At 42.5% G+C, this 21,662-nt stretch overlaps 1 protein-coding gene across 1 annotated transcript; it reads right to left on the bottom strand.

Moving 5' to 3' along the window:
- Positions 1-1,009: 1,009 nt before the first annotated feature.
- On the bottom strand, positions 1,010-17,651 carry LOC117811252 (G-protein coupled receptor 4-like). Its single transcript, XM_034681423.1, has 4 exons — positions 17,556-17,651; positions 3,224-3,407; positions 2,231-2,406; positions 1,010-2,126 (listed from the first exon to the last, which is right to left on the bottom strand). The coding sequence occupies exons 2-4, from the start codon at positions 3,392-3,394 to the stop codon at positions 1,601-1,603; spliced, it is 873 nt and encodes a 290-aa protein (XP_034537314.1). The 5' UTR covers positions 3,395-3,407; positions 17,556-17,651; the 3' UTR covers positions 1,010-1,600.
- Positions 17,652-21,662: the final 4,011 nt, after the last annotated feature.

The following is a 21,662-nucleotide window of genomic DNA, read 5'->3' as shown; positions in this document are numbered from 1 at the left end:
CCAGGCAAGGACCCAAAATGCGTTGCGACACTCCTCTCTGTCATTCAAACCGAGGTGATTAGTGATACCACCCATGATGAAGATGCCACTAGTGCATATAAGAAGGTGAAGACAGAATGTAAATGATTTGTTGAGAAGTAGGTGAATGTTAAGCAGCATAATGTCAGGTCTGTTCTTCTTGTTTTTCTTTGCACTTGGTTTGTGTCTGAAGAAAAACTGTAGTAGCTGGCACAGTCAGTCTCTTTAGTTATTTGCTGAAACAGCTCACCCAGGTTCCTGCAGACCCTTAAAAGATCTGTTTACTTTCTAGAAGTCTCAAATTTAGATTTATATTTGATATTTTTGTGGATTGTCTTCACATTCCAACCTAAGGCATTTACAGCAGCTTGTATCTTATTGATTGCTCATAGTCCTGCTGTGCAAAATGGTAATATATTGTTTTGGTTTGGCTCTAAAGACTGTTTTAAATGTCTTGAAGTATGCATCAGCCCTGAGTCACTATTAATACTGTTCTTGATGTTATATGTTGTTAATCCTGACGTTTATTAAAGGTTGCCAGTAATCCAGCTGGCTGTTGTGGTTTCTGTAGAAACATTTCAGAGGTATATTCTAAGAATAAGGACTGGTTTAAAGATTCTAGTTTTAGTTTGAAGATGGATTAGGGTTTATTTTAAGATGAGCCAGTTTATATCAAGAAACAGAGTATTCATAGTCTTCTAATAGTGAGTCATTTTATACTTAAACTAGTGTTGTCTTTTTTGTCCCCAGGCCTTCATTTGCTCAAATTAAATATACTAAATAAATCAATGAGATGTTCTTTGCTTATATTCAGTATATTTCACTTCTAACTGTTCTGTAGGAAGTTTGTTTTCAAGTAGTTTTTGTATCAAGTATATTTCAGTTACCCTTTTTGCAGTGTACAAGTAGCCTCTGCACAGTCCATGTGTAGTTTTGTAGAGGTTACTGGATTTATTTCACTTTTGTGTCTGCACTTGAAAGAAAACACACATTTACACATAATTCATCATGTGATTTATTTCTGTGCCATGAAGAACATTTGAAGATGGAAGCGTATGAGTTGAAGAAAGGGGGACGTTTGTCCGTTGTTGAGCACTGATGCTCTCGGCCCTGTGTAGACCACTTTAACCCATTTGATCAATTCTGCCCCAAACCAGGTTTTCCCAGACCTTTATCAGAAAGCCTCACTCTACTCTGTCAAATGCCTTCTCAAGTTGAAATGGATAGAGATGGAAAGTTACATTAGCCTAGCGCTTTTCTTCTGCTAACTATCAGTAGTAATCAGAATTGCCTAGCAGCTGTATCACTGCGTCTGTTAACCGACTCCTGGAGTGGGAGGAGTCATGAAGCTAAGTTCTGGTTGCTGCAGAAGTAAAAGATATACTTATTAAAGATCCACAAGTGTGTGTAGCTAGTTTTCACGTTTTCAAAGATGATTAACAACATGACAAACATGGTCCTTCTTCATGCACACGCTAAAGGTTTTGGATAGACAAGGATGTACATTTTGGATATACTATGATTCTAGAGTACATTTGCTCTGTTTTCTCTTCTCTCTCTCTGCCTCCTTAAAGCTTTCTGTCTAAATGTCGTCAACAGTCACTGCTGATGTGGTGGGATCATTGCTCTCCTTTATGCAACCACACACAGAGAGCAGACAGTTGCCCATGGTCTGCTTTCTGATGAAGATATACAGGAGCAAGTCTGCCAGAGGACTCAGTCTAACAAATATACCGGACGTGTAGAGAAACATTGAAGAGTAAAAGCCAGTCGCCTGTAACAGGAACCTAATAATGATGGGCAGGAACAGCAGCGTGTAAATGAGCAGCACCACCACCAAAGTTCCAACTATTCGTCGTTTCTCATCAGAGCGGACTGAGGCGGAAGAAGAGAGGGCTCTGAGGGTCCTGACCAGGAAGAAGATGAACAGTGGGAAGGGGATGATGAGGATAATGGGGAGTACTATTACACCAACCGTATAAGTAACCCAAGGAAACACAATAAGGAAATAAACAAGAGGGAAGGCCCAGACCACGGCACAGACCGCTATAGAGATCTTGATGGTTCGTTTGAATCGGTACCACAGTGGGTGGACGATGACCAGGTACCTGCAAAACCAGAGGGACACACTGTCTTTGAGGAGGTGCAGGAACATTCAGAAACATGATTATCAGACACTGTAGCACTACACACGGCTTTAAACAGACCTTACCTTTCCAGTGAGATGCACACCATGAAGCCAACACTCGACAGTAGACCACAGCTGTAGACATTCACAGCCATGAGAGTCAAATGATTTGACAAAAATGCGATCATGCAGCAGAGCTGAATGATGTCTGAAATGAGAAGGTTGATGACGTATATCGGAGCAACTTGACCCTGGCGTACCTGCAGAAGAATAGAGGTAGAAGTAAACATCACTCTCTGCAGTAACAGCCATGATTCATCAAACTATGACTCTCATGACATCCTGGCATTTCACTGTATTCAGACTTTGACCTGTGTTTCATGCTCTCATGGGGAGGCACTCTGACCCAGTCAAACAGGAGCACAAGGCTGAAGTGTGGGTTGTGTCATGTTTGCATTCAGAAGCTGTACCTCTATAACTTTACACACATTTCAGGGACTATCCTGAAACTAATGGAGAAGATGATTTTTCACTAGTGAATTATGTTTTATGTGAACTATGTATTACACTGAACTAACTATATATATCTATAGACACTTCAGACATTTCACAAAAAGTCCATCTCTGGTTAATTTAAGAGTATCTGTAATGGTGAGGGAAAGTCAGCCTCTGGAGACCATGAATACTCACAAAGTGTAACACTTCTCCATAGTTTTTATTCTAGTTTTTAAAACACAAATGTTGAGAACTGATGGAATAGACTATGTTTTACTTATTCTTTGCCCAAAAGTCATGAAATAAAAAGTAGGTTGGCTTCATCCTCTGACGACCATGAACGCTGACAGAATAGAACACTCCTTTGACCTTTTTTAATCAAACTTACTGACCAAGTTTAGTGTGTTTTGCTGTTTCTTCCTCTACAGTGTAAGCAGAAGCATTCTGCATGTGTATAAACTCACATCATCTTTGGGTTGATATCAAAGCTTGCACCAAACCCAGATCCAGATCCTCTACAGACAAGCACACAGTTCCACAGAAACATGACACAGACAGTAAATAAAGTCACAAAGTACATACCAGAGAGGAAAGAGCATAGATGGTCACGAGCACCAGAGGAAGGCCGATACTGATGACAATGCACATCACAACATATTCTATGTAATACATTCCTACGTCATCCTGAAGTCCTGTGAGGTTTCTGTCATTGTTGTCTGTGTTGTAGGTGGTGTTATTGAAGCCTGCTTCCATTCTTCAGTGTAATCTAAAGTTATAGAGATCAGGAAAAATAACAGTTAGTAAAAAGCATAGTGCAGTAACATGAATAACATGGTCGTCACTAAACACAGCATTTCATCTCCTGTGCGGTATCCTGACTCTCATGTGATCCAGCTGTCGAACAGGTATGATATATTTAAACTGGACGAGTTCCCTCCTCTGGTTTCCCACTCATGGCTGACCGCCGTGAGTGGGAAACCAGAGGAGACTAGTGCCTCCTTGCTCTCCCCCTCAAAGCCTGTCGTGGGCCAGAATGTCGGCCCATTTCCAGCCATTCTCTGCCAAACTTCACCACGGCTCTGCAGGGCATTTCCGCCAGTCGCTCATCTGGCTGTGCTCTGTCACTGCCGCCGCCGATAGACCCGACTCCGGCCGTGGCTTCCCCTGAAGTCGAGCTGCTTCTCCTCCACGGGTGTTCAGTGCAAACTGGGCTACTCAAACTGCTTCAACCAGGATGAGGCGCCGTAAGATGCTGAAGGAGGCCGTGATCAGATGTTCCGTGGATCTCCCTCAGACGGGGCTTCTTCGCTCTTGTTCACCTGGGCTGTGCCCACAATCACAACCGCCGTCCCTGTCTCTGTCCTCCAGTCCCAACAGCTCCCAATCATCGCCCCCACGTCCTCTCATTCCCCCAACAACTCTAATTATCAGCGACTCCATAATAAGGGACATCCACTTCTTTAACGCCATCACTCAGTGCTTTCCTGGAGCTACGGTCCCCGTCCTGGACAATCTGCTGGACCTCCTCCCCTCACTCCCGCTGACCATCAAAAACATTGTCCTTCATGTTGTAGCCCCACCTACTGGTTCAATAGTGTCCATACATGTCCAACCCCCGTAACAACAATCACAGGAGTTGTCCCATCTGTTAGAATCACTCACACTACCTCACCTCACTCTGTTGATTTCATTAAAGCCATCATCTCTGCTCGCTACAATACTGTCAAAAGAACTACAAAAGGACCAAACAAGAACAACCTTATTACAGTACACATAAACAAGCACTCCTCTTCATCTCCAACTCAGACAGAAATCAACATGGCACTTTTTAATCATCAGGGCATTAACAGAAAAATCTCTCTGTATAAATGAACTCATCAGTGATTACAAACTGGACTGTCTTTTTCTAACCAAGACTTGGCTGGGCACAGATGCACCTGCCACACTGCTAGAGGCCTGTCCACCCAGCTACACCTTTTCTTTTTGCTTTAGAGAAGGAAAGAGGGGTGGAGGCACAGCCTCAATTTTTAAAGAAACAATGAAGGTAAGAGATGTGGATTTGGGAAGCTTTAATGCATTCGAATATAATGCAAGCTTTTTTAACGCCAACCCTAACTTCCTTGCTGTGACTGTATACAGAGCTCCTAAATGATCTGTACCCCTGTTTTTAAGAGAATTCTCAGAACTACTGTCAGTCATTCACACTACCCATAATGCCTGTATCTTAACTGGTGATTTTAACAACTATACATGTCGACAATCTGGCAGATACCAGAGCCAAAGAGTTTTTAGAATTGTTAGAATGTATGGGTTTTAAGATAAGATACTCCTTTATTCATCCCCCAACGGGGGAATTCATGGAGTTACAGCAGCAAACAAGAAGGTGTACAGTACAAGAATTTAACAAGAATATACATAGAAATAAAATGTTCATCAAAGACGACAGCTTGGCAGTAATTTTCCTATCCGCCACCACCTCCACAGGGACCAGGACTTTGAACAGTTTTAATCACTGCCTACCAAATTGCACAGAACATAGTCAGAAAACGCTCCCCCCCCCCCCCCTGAAGAAGCCACAGCTCTCACATCACAAATATCGAACTACAAAAATCAGCCTGTGACCGTCAGCCTGTGATGACTTAGTCAAGGATTTTAATAGTGAAATGAAAACAGTGCTTGATGCAACTGCTCCAATTAAAACCAAGAAAACGACCACAAAAAAGGTGCCATGGGAAAATGACCACACAATGAACCTCAAGAGAGAGTGTAGAACTGCTGAGTGCAGATGGAGAAAAACAAAACTCACTATACATCAAAACATATTTACTGAAAAATTTCAAAACTACAATAAAGTAATTCGAACATCACGACAAGCATACTTCTCAAACCTCATAAACACCAACATCCACAACCCCAGACTTCTTTTAACGTATCATTGATTCACTCTTACACCCCACAGTCAACAACAGTGCTCAGCTTTCAGGTTCCAAATGTGAAGAGTTTGCTGGCTGCTTCAGGGAGAAAGTACTCAACATTAGGTCTGGTATCTGCCAACAAAACATGCACACTGCACTTTTACCTGTACCACATGTGCCATGTGATGACAAGTACGGCTGTTTTGACCTGGTTGATGGTGACACACGGAGAAAAGTAGTAACAGAACTGAAACCCTCCACATGTTCCCTTGATCCCATCCCTACCTCTCTCTTTAAAACTGTTTTTAATTCTGTATCTGAAGACATACTCACCATAGTAAACTACTCTCTACAGCTGGCTGTCTTCCCCAATGATTTTAAAACCGCTTTAGTCAAACCTCTTTTAAAGAAAGGGAACTTAGACATTTTATCAACTAGCAATTTTAGACCAATTTCAAATCTCCCATTTTTAAATAAGATTTAAGAGAAACTTGTTTTTATTCAGTTAAATACCTTTTTAAACTCAAATACCAAATTTGAAATGTTTCAGTCAGGTTTTAGAACACATCACAGCACAGAGACCGCCTTACTAAAAGTAGTAGATGACATCAGAAAAAAACTTGACAACAACAAACCTACAGTCCTGGTGCTACTTGACCTCAGTGCTGCTTTTGATACTGTTGACCATCAAATCCTTTAAAACAGATTAAGTGAGCATGTTGGCCTGTCCGGTAGTGTTTTTAAATGGTTCACATCCTACCTCTCTAACAGAAATTTGTATGTAACAATCAATAATCAAAACTCCAAACATCATGAGGTTAACTGTGGGGTACCACAAGGATCAACTTTAGGACCCCTACTTTTTAACGTGTACATGCTTCCCCTGGGCAGTGTCATCAGGAGACATGGCATAGATATCCACAGCTACGCTGATGACACTCAGCTCTATGTGGACGTGTCTCCTGATGACACTCAGCTCTATGTGGACGTGTCTCCTGATGACACTCAGCTCTATGTGGACGTGTCTCCTGATGACACTCAGCTTTATGTGGACGTGTCTCCTGATGACACTCAGCTTTATGTGGATGTGTCTCCTGATGACACTCAGCTCTATGTGGACGTGTCTCCTGATGACACTCAGCTCTATGTGGACGTGTCTCCTGATGACACTCAGCTCTATGTGGACGTGTCTCCTGATGACACTCAGCTCTATGTGGACGTGTCTCCTGATGACACTCAGCTCTATGTGGACGTGTCTCCTGATGACACTCAGCTCTATGTGGACGTGTCTCCTGATGACACTCAGCTCTATGTGGACATGTCTCATGATGACACTCAGCTCTATGTGGACGTGTCTCCTGATGACACTCAGCTTTATGTGGACATGTCTCCTGATGACACTCAGCTCTATGTGGACATGTCTCCTGATGACACTCAGCTCTATGTGGACGTGTCTCCTGATGACACTCAGCTCTATGTGGACGTGTCTCCTGATGACACTCAGCTCTATGTGGACGTGTCTCCTGATGAGACTCAGCTCTGTGTGGACGTGTCTCCTGATGACACTCAGCTCTATGTGGACATGTCTCCTGATGACACTCAGCTCTATGTGGACGTGTCTCCTGATGACACTCAGCTCTATGTGGACGTGTCTCCTGATGACACTCAGCTCTATGTGGACGTGTCTCCTGATGACACTCAGCTCTATGTGGACGTGTCTCCTGATGACACTCAGCTCTATGTGGACGTGTCTCCTGATGACACTCAGCTCTGTGTGGACGTGTCTCCTGATGACACTCAGCTCTATGTGGACGTGTCTCCTGATGACACTCAGCTCTATGTGGACGTGTCTCCTGATGACACTCAGCTCTATGTGGACGTGTCTCCTGATGACACTCAGCTCTATGTGGACGTGTCTCCTGATGACACTCAGCTCTATGTGGACGTGTCTCCTGATGACACTCAGCTCTATGTGGACGTGTCTCCTGATGACACTCAGCTCTGTGTGGACGTGTCTCCTGATGACACTCAGCTCTATGCGGACGTGTCTCCTGATGACACTCAGCTCTATGTGGACGTGTCTCCTGATGACACTCAGCTTTATGTGGACGTGTCTCCTGATGACACTCAGCTCTATGTGGACGTGTCTCCTGATGACACTCAGCTCTATGTGGACGTGTCTCCTGATGACACTCAGCTCTATGTGGACGTGTCTCCTGATGACACTCAGCTCTATGTGGACATGTCTTATGATGACACTCAGCTCTATGTGGACGTGTCTCCTGATGACACTCAGCTTTATGTGGACATGTCTCCTGATGACACTCAGCTCTATGTGGACATGTCTCCTGATGACACTCAGCTCTATGCGGACGTGTCTCCTGATGACACTCAGCTCTATGTGGACGTGTCTCCTGATGACACTCAGCTCTATGCGGACGTGTCTCCTGATGACACTCGTGTCTCCTGATGACACTCAGCTCTATGTGGATGTGTCTCCTGATGACACTCAGCTCTATGTGGACGTGTCTCCTGATGAGACTCAGCTCTGTGTGGACGTGTCTCCTGATGACACTCAGCTCTATGTGGACATGTCTCATGATGACACTCAGCTCTATGTGGACGTGTCTCCTGATGACACTCAGCTCTATGTGGACGTGTCTCCTGATGACACTCAGCTCTATGTGGACGTGTCTCCTGATGACACTCAGCTCTATGCGGACGTGTCTCCTGATGACACTCAGCTTTATGTGGACGTGTCTCCTGATGACACTCAGCTCTATGTGGACATGTCTCCTGATGACACTCAGCTCTATGCGGACGTGTCTCCTGATGACACTCGTGTCTCCTGATGACACTCAGCTCTATGTGGACGTGTCTCCTGATGACACTCAGCTCTATGTGGACGTGTCTCCTGATGAGACTCAGCTCTGTGTGGACGTGTCTCCTGATGAGACTCAGCTCTGTGTGGACGTGTCTCCTGATGACACTCAGCTCTATGTGGACGTGTCTCCTGATGACACTCAGCTCTATGTGGACGTGTCTCCTGATGACACTCAGCTCTATGTGGACGTGTCTCCTAATGACACTCAGCTCTATGTGGACGTGTCTCCTGATGACACTCAGCTCTATGTGGACGTGTCTCCTGATGACACTCAGCTTTATGTGGACGTGTCTCCTGATGACACTCAGCTCTATGTGGACGTGTCTCCTGATGACACTCAGCTCTATGTGGACGTGTCTCCTGATGACACTCAGCTCTATGTGGACGTGTCTCCTGATGACACTCAGCTCTATGTGGACGTGTCTCCTGATGACACTCAGCTCTATGTGGACATGTCTCATGATGACACTCAGCTCTATGTGGACGTGTCTCCTGATGACACTCAGCTTTATGTGGACATGTCTCCTGATGACACTCAGCTCTATGTGGACATGTCTCCTGATGACACTCAGCTCTATGCGGACGTGTCTCCTGATGACACTCAGCTCTATGTGGACGTGTCTCCTGATGACACTCAGCTCTATGCGGACGTGTCTCCTGATGACACTCGTGTCTCCTGATGACACTCAGCTCTATGTGGATGTGTCTCCTGATGACACTCAGCTCTATGTGGACGTGTCTCCTGATGAGACTCAGCTCTGTGTGGACGTGTCTCCTGATGACACTCAGCTCTATGTGGACATGTCTCATGATGACACTCAGCTCTATGTGGACGTGTCTCCTGATGACACTCAGCTCTATGTGGACGTGTCTCCTGATGACACTCAGCTCTATGTGGACGTGTCTCCTGATGACACTCAGCTCTATGCGGACGTGTCTCCTGATGACACTCAGCTTTATGTGGACGTGTCTCCTGATGACACTCAGCTCTATGTGGACATGTCTCCTGATGACACTCAGCTCTATGCGGACGTGTCTCCTGATGACACTCGTGTCTCCTGATGACACTCAGCTCTATGTGGACGTGTCTCCTGATGACACTCAGCTCTATGTGGACGTGTCTCCTGATGAGACTCAGCTCTGTGTGGACGTGTCTCCTGATGACACTCAGCTCTATGTGGACATGTCTCCTGATGACACTCAGCTCTATGTGGACGTGTCTCCTGATGACACTCAGCTCTATGTGGACGTGTCTCCTGATGAGACTCAGCTCTATGTGGACATGTCTCATGATGACACTCAGCTCTATGTGGACGTGTCTCCTGATGAGACTCAGCTCTGTGTGGACGTGTCTCCTGATGACACTCAGCTCTATGTGGACATGTCTCATGATGACACTCAGCTCTATGTGGACGTGTCTCCTGATGACACTCAGCTCTATGTGGATGTGTCTCCTGATGACACTCAGCTCTATGTGGACGTGTCTCCTGATGACACTCAGCTCTATGTGGACATGTCTCCTGATGACACTCAGCTCTATGTGGACATGTCTCCTGATGACACTCAGCTCTATGTGGACATGTCTCCTGATGACACTCAGCTCTATGCGGACGTGTCTCCTGATGACACTCAGCTCTATGCGGACGTGTCTCCTGATGACACTCAGCTTTATGTGGACGTGTCTCCTGATGACACTCAGCTCTATGTGGACGTGTCTCCTGATGACACTCAGCTCTATGCGGACGTGTCTCCTGATGACACTCAGCTCTATGTGGACATGTCTCCTGATGACACTCAGCTCTATGTGGACGTGTCTCCTGATGACAGTCAGCTCTATGTGGACGTGTCTCCTGATGACAGTCAGCTCTATGTGGACGTGTCTCCTGATGACACTCAGCTCTATGTGGACGTGTCTCCTGATGACACTCAGCTCTATGTGGCCATGTCTCCTGATGATGACACTCAGCTCTATGTGGCCCCATGTCTCCTGATGATGACACTCAGCTCTATGTGGCCCCATGTCTCCTGATGATGACACTCAGCTCTATGTGGCCCCATGTCTCCTGATGATGACACTCAGCTCTATGTGGCCATGTCTCCTGATGACACTCAGCTCTATGTGGACATGTCTCCTGATGACACTCAGCTCTATGTGGACGTGTCTCCTGATGACACTCAGCTCTATGCGGACGTGTCTCCTGATGACACTCAGCTCTATGCGGACGTGTCTCCTGATGACACTCAGCTCTATGTGGCCATGTCTCCTGATGATGACACTCAGCTCTATGTGGCCCCGTGTCTCCTGATGATGACACTCAGCTCTATGTGGCCCCGTGTCTCCTGATGATGACACTCAGCTCTATGTGGCCCCATGTCTCCTGATGATGACACTCAGCTCTATGTGGCCCCATGTCTCCTGATGATGACACTCAGCTCTATGTGGACATGTCTCCTGATGACACTCAGCTCTATGTGGACGTGTCTCCTGATGACACTCAGCTCTATGCGGACGTGTCTCCTGATGACACTCAGCTCTATGCGGACGTGTCTCCTGATGACACTCAGCTCTATGCGGACGTGTCTCCTGATGACACTCAGCTCTATGCGGACGTGTCTCCTGATGACACTCAGCTCTGTGTGGACGTGTCTCCTGATGACACTCAGCTCTATGTGGACGTGTCTCCTGATGACACTCAGCTCTATGTGGACGTGTCTCCTTTTATGTAGGGTTTAACAATTTTATTAATTACTTTTGCAATTATATTGATTTAAATGTTGCTTTATTATTTCATTAATTTTAACTTTTTTATTTTATTCTATTTGTATTAATGGTTCTTGTGGCCAAGGCTTTCCTTTTTCACTTTACAAAATGTTTTCTTTAGAAATATTATTTGTGTTCAATATTTGAAAAAAATACAAAAGGAGGTTTAAAAGGTTCCAAATAACACGGGCTATAAAGGTGGAGTCTGGGGTTTGAATCCCACATGGAGCTAAGAATATACAGCTTACATTTTTCACACTGAGACAGGTCAAGTTTCTTTTTCTGGATGATTCCTATTTTAGTCTGATCCAACTTTTTTAATATTCATACTGCATAGTACTGTACACAAACACAACAAGCTTTTAGTTTACCTCTTCAAAATAATGCGTCTGCACTGTTTATTGTCATTTTTAAAATATTTATTGCTTAATGTGCTGAGAAAAATAATCCAAGATAAAGCTGCAGGTGGTGATGAACAGGCCCTGGCACTTTGGTGTGCAGCAGCTGTTGGTTGTGCAGCAGCTGTGACTTATCACCAGAGGGTGGTGCTGTCACTACTGAATGTATATGAAGAGCTGTTCAGGTCCAGACTATCAGCTTGTGTAAATGTTAGCACAGAGAACAGTCTAACACTGGCTTTAACCCTTTAAAGGGCACTCATTGAAATACTTTGAAATTCAAAAGTTCAACCCTAGTGTTATTGGAGGACATAACAAGACTATTTAACATTTGTGACATTTTTAAAAATGTTTTATTTTCATGTAGAAAATCGAGGTCAACGAAGTTACCAAATATAGTTCCTTGCCCTGTAGTGGTAAAAAAAAAATCAAAGAATAGTGTATATGAGAAATACAAGAAAAATCATGTCGGGGTGAAAAGAACATTTATTTAACAACATTAGAACATGAGAACATAACATAGAACATGGAGTGGGGGGCAATATCCAGGTTGCAGGTGGGTGTGACAAAGTTAGGGTCTGTCACATCATCATCATCGTCCTCTTCATCATCGTCACTGATGGCAGGGTGGGCTGGCACAACAACATTCTCCTTCCTTTTGCCATAAAACATCTGTGCAGACATTGCGTACCATTTAGACACACACAATAAAACAGAAATTGTATTAAAATGTATTCTTTATTTATTTATATTATTTCATCATCAGTAGGGCTGCAAGAATTAATTATTTTACAATTATATATCAGTTTATCAGTACCTATAGGTGCACTTCACGTCACCTCAGGTTTCTGTTGAACTGTTTCTTACTACATTTGTGCGCTCAACTCTGACACAAGGAGGGCGTATGTCCCAAAATGTATATATCATACTAACTCTAGTTATTACTTGAACAGGGCGTATGATCAAATATGATGCCTACATTTTTCATGCCATAATTGCACTTATTTCACCAATTTGTCCCCAAACAACACACGTGTCATCACTTAGCACAACTAGTGTAGCATAAAATGCTTGAGTTTTGTCAACTTACCATGGTTTGTTTTGATGTTGCACCTTATTTACTGAAGTGGGCGGAGCCGGTAATGCATCTTTTTCCAACTTCAGAGTATAAAGAAAGTTTTTAGTGTTCCAGGATTCTGCTGATTGGTCAAATTCCACGTTGGGGCATTCTGTGACGTAGAGTGATTTTTGCTGATTGGCTGGGTGTAAATCACATGCCTCTCAACCTCACTGTAAAGTAGGGGGGGGTGCCATTTTGGGTGTGTGTGGAAGTTACCAAATATGGTTCCTCACCCCATAAAGGACAGCAGGTGGGCCATGACTGAGTTATCACCTGTGTTCACGGAACGACACCAACCCTGTTAGATCAGACACTGTGTGGAAAAGTTGGTGTCCGTATTCCCACAGGGTGGCGCTATGACTGCAGTTGGAAATCTGCATATAGTTGTGTTCATTTTTCAGATTTTTCAGCAGTCACAAAGGGAGTACCTCAAGGCTCGATTTTAGGTCCAGTTTTGTTTACTATTTATATTAACAATGTTGTTTCTTCTTCTATGGTAAATGGTAAATGGACTTGTACTTATATAGCGCTTTTCTAGTCTGTTTGACCACTCAAAGCGCTTTTACATTACTTGTCATATTCACCCATTCATACCCATTCACTCACTGATGGTAGAGACTGCTATGTAGTGAGGGACCATCAGTGTTAGCTAATCTCATTCATTCACATTCACACACCTCTGAACAACAGAGGGAGCAATTTGGGGTTCAGTGTCTTGCTCAAGGACACTTCGGCATGTGACTGCTGGAGCTGGGATCAAACCGCCAACCTTCTGGTTGATAGACGACCGACTCTACCAACTGAGCCACAGTCTATATGCTGATGACACTGCACTGTATTGTTTTGATGATTCTGTTCAACTTGCAGTCAGTCATTTATGAGACAATTTATAAGATACCCTGGATGACTTAAAGCTAGGGATGTAACTCCACACTCAACCCACGATTCGATTTGAATTCCCGATTTTTGGTCCACGATACGATTCACTCACGATTCTCTAACGATTTTCAAGAAAACTGGATTGAACTCAAAATTTAAATAACTATTATTTTATTTCAGTTCTCAGATATGGACAGTTGGGGTATATATTTGTTTTCTTATATTTCTTTGTAAACAAAGTAATCCTTTTTCATTTTTAAGGTGTGTTGTTACTAAAATAAAACCACTGCACACTTTTTTTCAGCACCTTGAAAAAAAAACTAAAATCACCGTACAAAAATACCTTGTTGGAAAATTTCAGAACAATTATAGAGAAATGGGAAAAGAAAAATTCCCAAATGAAAGTATTAAATATTAAACAAATAAGGTCAATCTCTTTAAATTAGGGATGTCAATTTCAAATATTTTCCGTGATCAATCTTTGGAAATGTTAATGATCAATTATAGTTTCATCATTAAAAAAATGTTTTCCATGTCAAAAATAATGACAAATGTGTTTTTTTCCCCTAAATCAAATGTTCCTTCACGATACAGTGTATATTACTGAGGGTATTAAACAGCTAGGGATCAAAATGTTAACACACTGAATATCAACGTGAGGAGCAGGTTTATAAATAATCTCTGTGGACGCATAGTCATAGGGCCCGATCTACTAAAGGTTTGCGTGCATAAAACACGTGCAAAGCTGACATACTAAGCGGGTGCACCGAGGATTGCGTCTGTCAAATGAGCAAAATAGCACACTCTATCCATTTAGCGTGTTTGCCTTCATGAATATGCAGAATACATGTAGATCATCAGAACATGCAAAATACTGGGAGGAGGAGATGCAAATGTAATCATTTAGCACACGCAATGTGATTTATCAAACCTGAAGCAGATAGCGAGCGCTGTTTTTGCGTCTGTATTTAGCACATTTGAAAGGCAGGTGCAAACTGGCACAGTGTTACGCACACATGGCAGTCACAAAAAGGAGCCATGCCATATCTCCTGTGGAGAAACTCCTTGTAACACTTCATTTTATTGTGATAGAAAGACAATAAAACCACACAAATTCAAAGCAGTTCAGCACCACGGATAGCGACCGCATCATCCTGACACCCACTTTAACTTTTTCATATAATGAGAGCACAGTAGGTCACTGTATCAACAGATATAAAGTTTAGTCAAATTGGCACAGCGGCTCACATGTTCACATACACACAAAAACTCAATATGAAGTACTCGGCCTACTCACCACTGTTTGGACGAGCCTTAAGCTCCGCAGACTTGTCCGCAGTGCGCTGTATGTCCATTTTCTTTGCTCTTGCTCAATGAACAATGTGGCAAGTATACTCAGTCTCTCCTGTCCCACCGTGCTCCTCAATGGGTTTTTAATTCGTTTTAACTTGGAGGATGAGCGCTCAGAAGTTGTGCTGGAAGTGACGGGAAGAGTAAAAAATAACAGGAGGGTGCAAACCTCACTGCTGGGTGGTTGACAATGAGCATTTTTGCCAGATCCCTAATAGACTTTTGCTTTGGTATCTGGTCCCTGAAAGAGGTTCTAAAATAAAGCAGTTGGTCAGGGAAGCTGGGGGCGATGTCCAGACTGTGGTGCTCACTAAGCCATTTAAGCTGGTGAATCTTTGGGACAGTTGCTGGATGATGATATCAAGACAGGCATTAAAAATGTTCACCCAAAAGTTGCTCTCTGCGTCAGTGAGGCGACGGTCTTCATCAAAGTTACGCCTAACTTGTCTGGCCCTGGTTGTTTCAAAACTGCGATTGACTTCCCAATTAAGTAGCTAGAGCAAGAGTGGCAGACTTTTGAACTGATTAAATGTGTCCAATATTAGAGATTTTATTAAGTTTATTAAGTTTTTCCTTTTTTCTTCTGCGGATATTTTGCCATATTCTTTTTATTTCATCGGCAGATCTTCTGTTTTTTCTCACAGCATTCACCTTTTCACAGGCCTGATAAAAACGCTGAGATGTCTCTGCTGGAGTTCACCGATGTGTTTATTTGCGTCCTCCACTAAAACCTCCAACTCCATGGCTTCAAACTTCATTTTTCGTTCACGGCCACTCTGCTCTCCAAATCTATCCATGGGGACAGCTGATTTAGCACACGCAAAATCCTAATTTAAGGGCGGTTCGTTCCACTTTTGCACTTGTTATCATTTGCGCACGCAATCATAGTAGATCACCCGCAACACGCCCAGAAATAGCACGTGCAATGTTTTAGTTTGCACACGCAATAAAGCGCTCATTATTTGAGATCTTAGTAGATCAGGCCCTCAGAGTGAAGACTCAGACTACAACATGTGGATTTACTGCAACAGGACGACTGAACAGAATCAGATTTCAGACTCACAGGGTCCAGTTTTCTCCTTCTTATTGAGAATAATAATAATTTAAACGCAGTAAGGTGTCAGCCAGGAGCGAAACCGGGTCAGAATCAGTCCAGGGGTGGAGAAAAAAAGCGCTCGTGGAGACCTGCCACTCACAAAGTCATGTTTTTTATCAAAAAGTCTCGATTTTTTTTTTTAGAGCAGGGTTTGTGCCCCTAGTGGACAAATGGAGAGTAGCATGAATTTGGCGCTATCTGGTGTTCAATGGTAAAAATCGAAATTTGAGGTCCCTGTGGTTTGGTTCACAACAATGAGTAACTTGGAACATTTTTTTCTGATGTAGTAGTTACAGGATAAAAAAAAAAAAAATTTGAATGGGTTTCAATGGCTGCCATTTTTGGCTTAAGGACACGAACGTGAGTAAATGAGTAAACTGGAAGACATTAGACTTACCAAATCATATATGTAAAAATTTTGCAAATTGACCCAAAAAACTCCACTGTCTTTAATATCATGCCCCAAGCTTAGAAAAAAAAAACCAAACACAACAGGCCAATATTGCGAATGACAAAAATGGGCAAGGGCTTACAGAGGGTTAAAAATTAAATCCCGATACAAATTAAGTTGTATCCATTTTAATCCACCCTTATTTGTATCGATTTTTACCAATTTTCGATATACTGTTACATCCCTTCTTAAAGCTGGTACTTAATGTGACAAAATAAAAGTGATGCTGTTCTCCAGAGCCAGAACAATAGAGCAGAATGATGTAAGTATAGTTACAAGAACAGGATTCAGAACTGAGAGAGTCACAGAATCTAAATATCTATGCATTGATAAAAACCTCACATTTAATATTCACATCAGTACTCTTTCAGACAGACTCTGAGAGGAAGAGGGCTGTGGAGGCTGTTTTCATGTCAGTCTTGGACTACGGGGAAATAATCTGTTGAAACACATCTTCCTCAACCCTCAAACGCCTCGACTCCATTCATCACTCTGCATTAAGATTTAAAACAGGTGACCCCTATAACACACATCAGTGTGTTCTGTACAATAAGGTTGGCTGGTCCTCTCTCCAGGAGAGATGGAATATTCATCACCATCTTTTTATATTTAAAATGACCACCATACCTCACTGAACTTTTTAACTACACAGATCGTTTGTATCAGACTCAAACCTCAAACCAGCTGCTTCTACATGTTCCTCCATTAAAACATCCCATAATTCCCCCTCATTAGTTTCATGTTGGGTCCAAACATACAGAACAGACCATGTGAAAATGAATAATGAGGAGAGGAATATGTCAAAGGCTATGAACAACATTCTAAGTATACAGAGCTTATATGCAAATAGATATATATTCTTTACTTTTTGTCTTTACAATCACACACTGGACATCATCCCAAATTAAAGTAGAAGATAGAAGCATTACAAATGTCATTACTGTAACATTCATTTTCATGGCTTTTTGTTCCTCTTCTCATTCTTTCACTGACGTTTCTGAAAAGATCACAATATTAACTCTGTTGACTACTGAAGGATTCTAAAGAGTCCAGATCTTACCTGAATGAAGTCCCTGCTCTGTGTCTGATGTTTCTCTGCTTCTCCACCGTCTACAGTGATCACTTTAAGGTATTACGTCCACCAGGTTCCTCAATTTATCTCTGGTCTCTTTTAAAGAAGTCAATAAAATGATTCAGATATGATAATGTGTTTTTTGAGGAAGAGATTGCATCACAAGCACAAACCATGTGAAGTAAAGCAGAGGCCTTTTATCACATGAGTTTCATCTCCTCCTACAAAGAGACAACCCAGGAAATGTACTTTATTAGTTAATATATATTACATCCTTTTAAAGTGTGTGTTCCACTGAAAGCTGAAGGCAGGGGTTTGTATAAGAGGTGCCGGCTGTAACTTCAGAACACTTTGGCTTCTTAAAGTTGAATTCTGAAAAAGTGAAATTATAGACCCTGTTTTAAACAGGCATCAAATAATCCTGTCCTCCTGCTCCGTCCACTCCTTGGTGGACAGGGGAGATAACCATCGGTATCTGTTGGCCTCCAGTTTTGCAGTTGTCAGGAAATAGGTGAGGGGATTGCTGTCAGGGATAAGTGTGAAGGGAAGCTTTAGTAGGGGGTTCTGATGGTTGAGTCACAGACTGCTGGTTATTGACACTTTGTTTTGCACTCAGTTCAACCAGCACAGTCTTTGTGGGTATTACTACATCATGCCCAGTCTCATTGTGCAACACAACTGGAAGTCGACTGAAGTGCATTGAGACAACTGGTTACCAACAACCCACAGGTCAAAGAAGAACGCCCTGAGATGGGATGAACCATGGATATGGGACACAGCATTATCTATCTTGACAATGTGCTCTTCCACTACCTTCTGAACCTCAGGTGGGTTGAACATGTAGCCTGAAAGGGTGAGTGGATGCGTCACTGTGGCAGGAGGCACAAAGAAAGAAGGAAAGTCACTGGTCAGGCTTGGCAGGGTTTTAATCTGTTCTGTATTGCCATCCACTGAAGTGTCTTTGAGTGGACATTTTACTTCATGTTCCCTTGGAGATTGAAACACTTGTTAGCTTTTCCAGTCAGATATAATCTCAGATATAATCTCAGCTCCTGAAGGGGCTTGAGAAAGTTTTTCTAGCTCCTCTAGCAGAGGATGGTGCTGCACAACATGAAGTGGGCGGGACAGATGCTGGAAATCCTGAATGCTATTGGTTGTCTGGGGTTATGACGGAGGAGTTGATTATACGACAGGAGAGGCACAGAGTGTGGGAATGTTTGGATCAGTTGGACAACAAGAACTATTCCAGAGGGACCCATTGTACCTAGGTTACACTTGCATCTCTCCACTGGCTCTCTGTCCGTTTTAGAATTGATTTTGAGGTTTAACTGATCACTTTAAAAGCTTGTCTGGTTTTGCCTCGAGTCTAAAGTCTAGAAATGCAGAACCTTTATGAACCATCTTGCTGCCTTAGATCCTCGGATGGAGCTCTTCTAATAGTTCAAAGTCAAGACTTGAATCTAGAGGAATTTCTGCTTGTGCCATCCAAGTGGCCACCTCCGGCCGTGAGAAATGAACAGAGAGTCTAAAAACTGCAGTTCCTCGAGTGTCCACTTGTGACGCTGGCCCCAAAGAACCAGAAACCACATACACACCCATTCAAAGAGCCAGTCTTTACAGCAGAAATAAACATGTTTACAGCCTGGTTTAAAAGACGGTTCAGGTCTGAACAGTTCATTTCTCTGTCGGCACACACTGTACGGGGTGAACCGTTTTATAACTCAGAATTTTTCGATGATATACTGTATATATCTTGAGATGATTTGTTTTCCATAATTAGAGGCACAGCTGACTTAATTAACAGTCGGGAACACTGTAGCTGTTAGCCAGGAAGCTAAAGGCCCGCCTTTTTACCTCACACTAACTCCACAGCATGATCGGCTTCAGAACAGGGCTTTAGGAACAGATTGGTGATGTCACTCAGACTAGGTCTGTTTATTATACAGACTATGGGGCCATCAGGGACCCTCTACACCAAAACGACCTTCCAGTGGGGAACAGGTGTGCAGGAACTGTGACATCTTTTGAGTCACTTATTAAAACTCACCTTCATTCCAATGACTTTGTGTGATTCTACCTTTTTAATTAAAGTCATTTAGTATTCATTAGTTTTGTTTAATCTCTCTGTCATTGATTCTTTTTAATGCTCCTGATCTATTTATCTGTTTGTTCTTCTTCTGATGTTCTGTCTTCCTGTCTCTAACCTCTTTTATGTATTTCTTTTACTTTTACGTCTTACTGTTCCACATCTTTTTATGTTTTGTAGGATGTCAGGGGAGAATTGCCACTTACAGTGGATAGCGAAAGTCTACACCCCCCTGTTAAAGTGCCAGGATTTGTGATGTAAAAAAATGAGACTAAGATAAATCATGTCAGAACTTTTTCCACCTTTAATGTGACCTATAACATGAACAATTCAACTGAAAACAAAATTAAAATCTTTTAGGAGTAGGAATAAAAAATAAAAAGCTAAAATAATGTGGTTGCATAAGTGTACACACCCTTTAACTATTACTTTGTTTAAGCACCTTTTGATTTTATTACAGCACTCTGTTTCATTTTTTTGTAGGTCTCTATTATCATGGCACATCTTGACGTGGTGATATTTTCCCATTCCTCTTTACAAAAAAGCTCCAAAATCATCAGCCCTCCTCAGACCACCCCACATATATTTAACTGGATTCAGGTCTGGACTCTGGCTGGGCCATTCCAAAACTTGAATCTTCTTCTGGTGAAGCCATGCTTTTGTTGATTTGGATGTATGCTTTGGTTTGTTGTCGTGTTGAAAGTTGAAATTCCTCTTCATCTTCATCTTTCTAACGGAGGTCTGGAGGTTTTGTGTTAAACTGACTGGTGTTTGTAACTGTTCATACTTCCCTCCACCTTGACTTTGGCCCTGGTTCCAGCTGAAGAAAAACAGGCCCTGGTGTTCTTTATGTGATGTGCAGTGTTGTTTTTATGACAAACATACCTTTTGGAATTATGGCCAAAAAGTTCAACCTTGGTTTCATCAGACCATAAAACATTTGATGCTTTTGGGAGACTTCATGTGTGTTTTTGAAACATGTTGCTGGGCTTGGATGTTTTTCTTCATAAGAAAAGTCTTCCGTCTTGCCACCCTACCCATAGCAGAAACATATGAAGAATAGGAGAGATGTTGTCACATGTAGTACACAGACAGTACTAGTCAGAAATCCCTGCAGCTCCTTTAATGTTGCTGTAGACCTCTTGGAAGCCTCCCTGAACAGTTTTCTTCTGGTCTTTTCATCAGTGTTGGAGGGATGTCCAGTTCTTGGTACTGTCACTGATGTGCCATTGACCCTTTACCCCTCAGAAGGCTGTGCCTTTTTCCAGGTCTTCACTGGAAATAAGAATTTGTTCTTAATGACTTACCTGGTTAAAAAAAAGGTTAAATAAATAAAAATAAAAGTGCCGTATTTTCTCCACTTGATGATGACGGTCTTCCCTGTGGTCCATGGTAGATCTAATGTGTTTATTAACATGTTTGTACCCTTCTCCTGACTGATACCTTTCAACAATGAGATCCCTGTGATGATTTGGAAGCTCTCTGTGGACCATGGCTTTTGCTGAAATATGAACTGAGGACATGTGATGAAAATCCTCCTAGAACAGCTGATCTTTATTGGGATTAATCAAAGTCACTTTAAATTCTGACAGGTGTATACTGACTACTATTTGTCATGAGTTTGAATGTGATTGGTTAATTCTGAACACAGCCACATCCCCAGTTATAAGAGGGTGTGTACACTTATGTAACCACATTATTCTTATTATTATTATTTTAATTCTTCCCCCTAAAAGATTTAAGGGGTGTTTAGACATTCGCTATCCACTGTAGGGTGTAATATAAAAATATATGAATATGTTTTTATAAAATATATGAACTTACAGAGAAACTTGTGTGCAATAAAAATGACCACACTTCCTGTTGAACATAAAGTAAAGACAACAACAACAACACTTTGAACAATAGTTCAAATGAGCTCTTCTGTTAGAATCTTCTTACAACAAGGACAAAGAAAATAAATAACATAACCAAACAAAACACCACAACTGTGGCTAGAAATACCTGTG

Source organism: Notolabrus celidotus, chromosome 4 (assembly GCF_009762535.1).
Source record: "Notolabrus celidotus isolate fNotCel1 chromosome 4, fNotCel1.pri, whole genome shotgun sequence".
Lineage (NCBI taxonomy): Eukaryota > Metazoa > Chordata > Actinopteri > Labriformes > Labridae > Notolabrus > Notolabrus celidotus.
The sequence above is the reverse complement of the archived record's forward strand: the minus strand, read 5'-3'. Positions and strand labels throughout refer to the sequence as shown.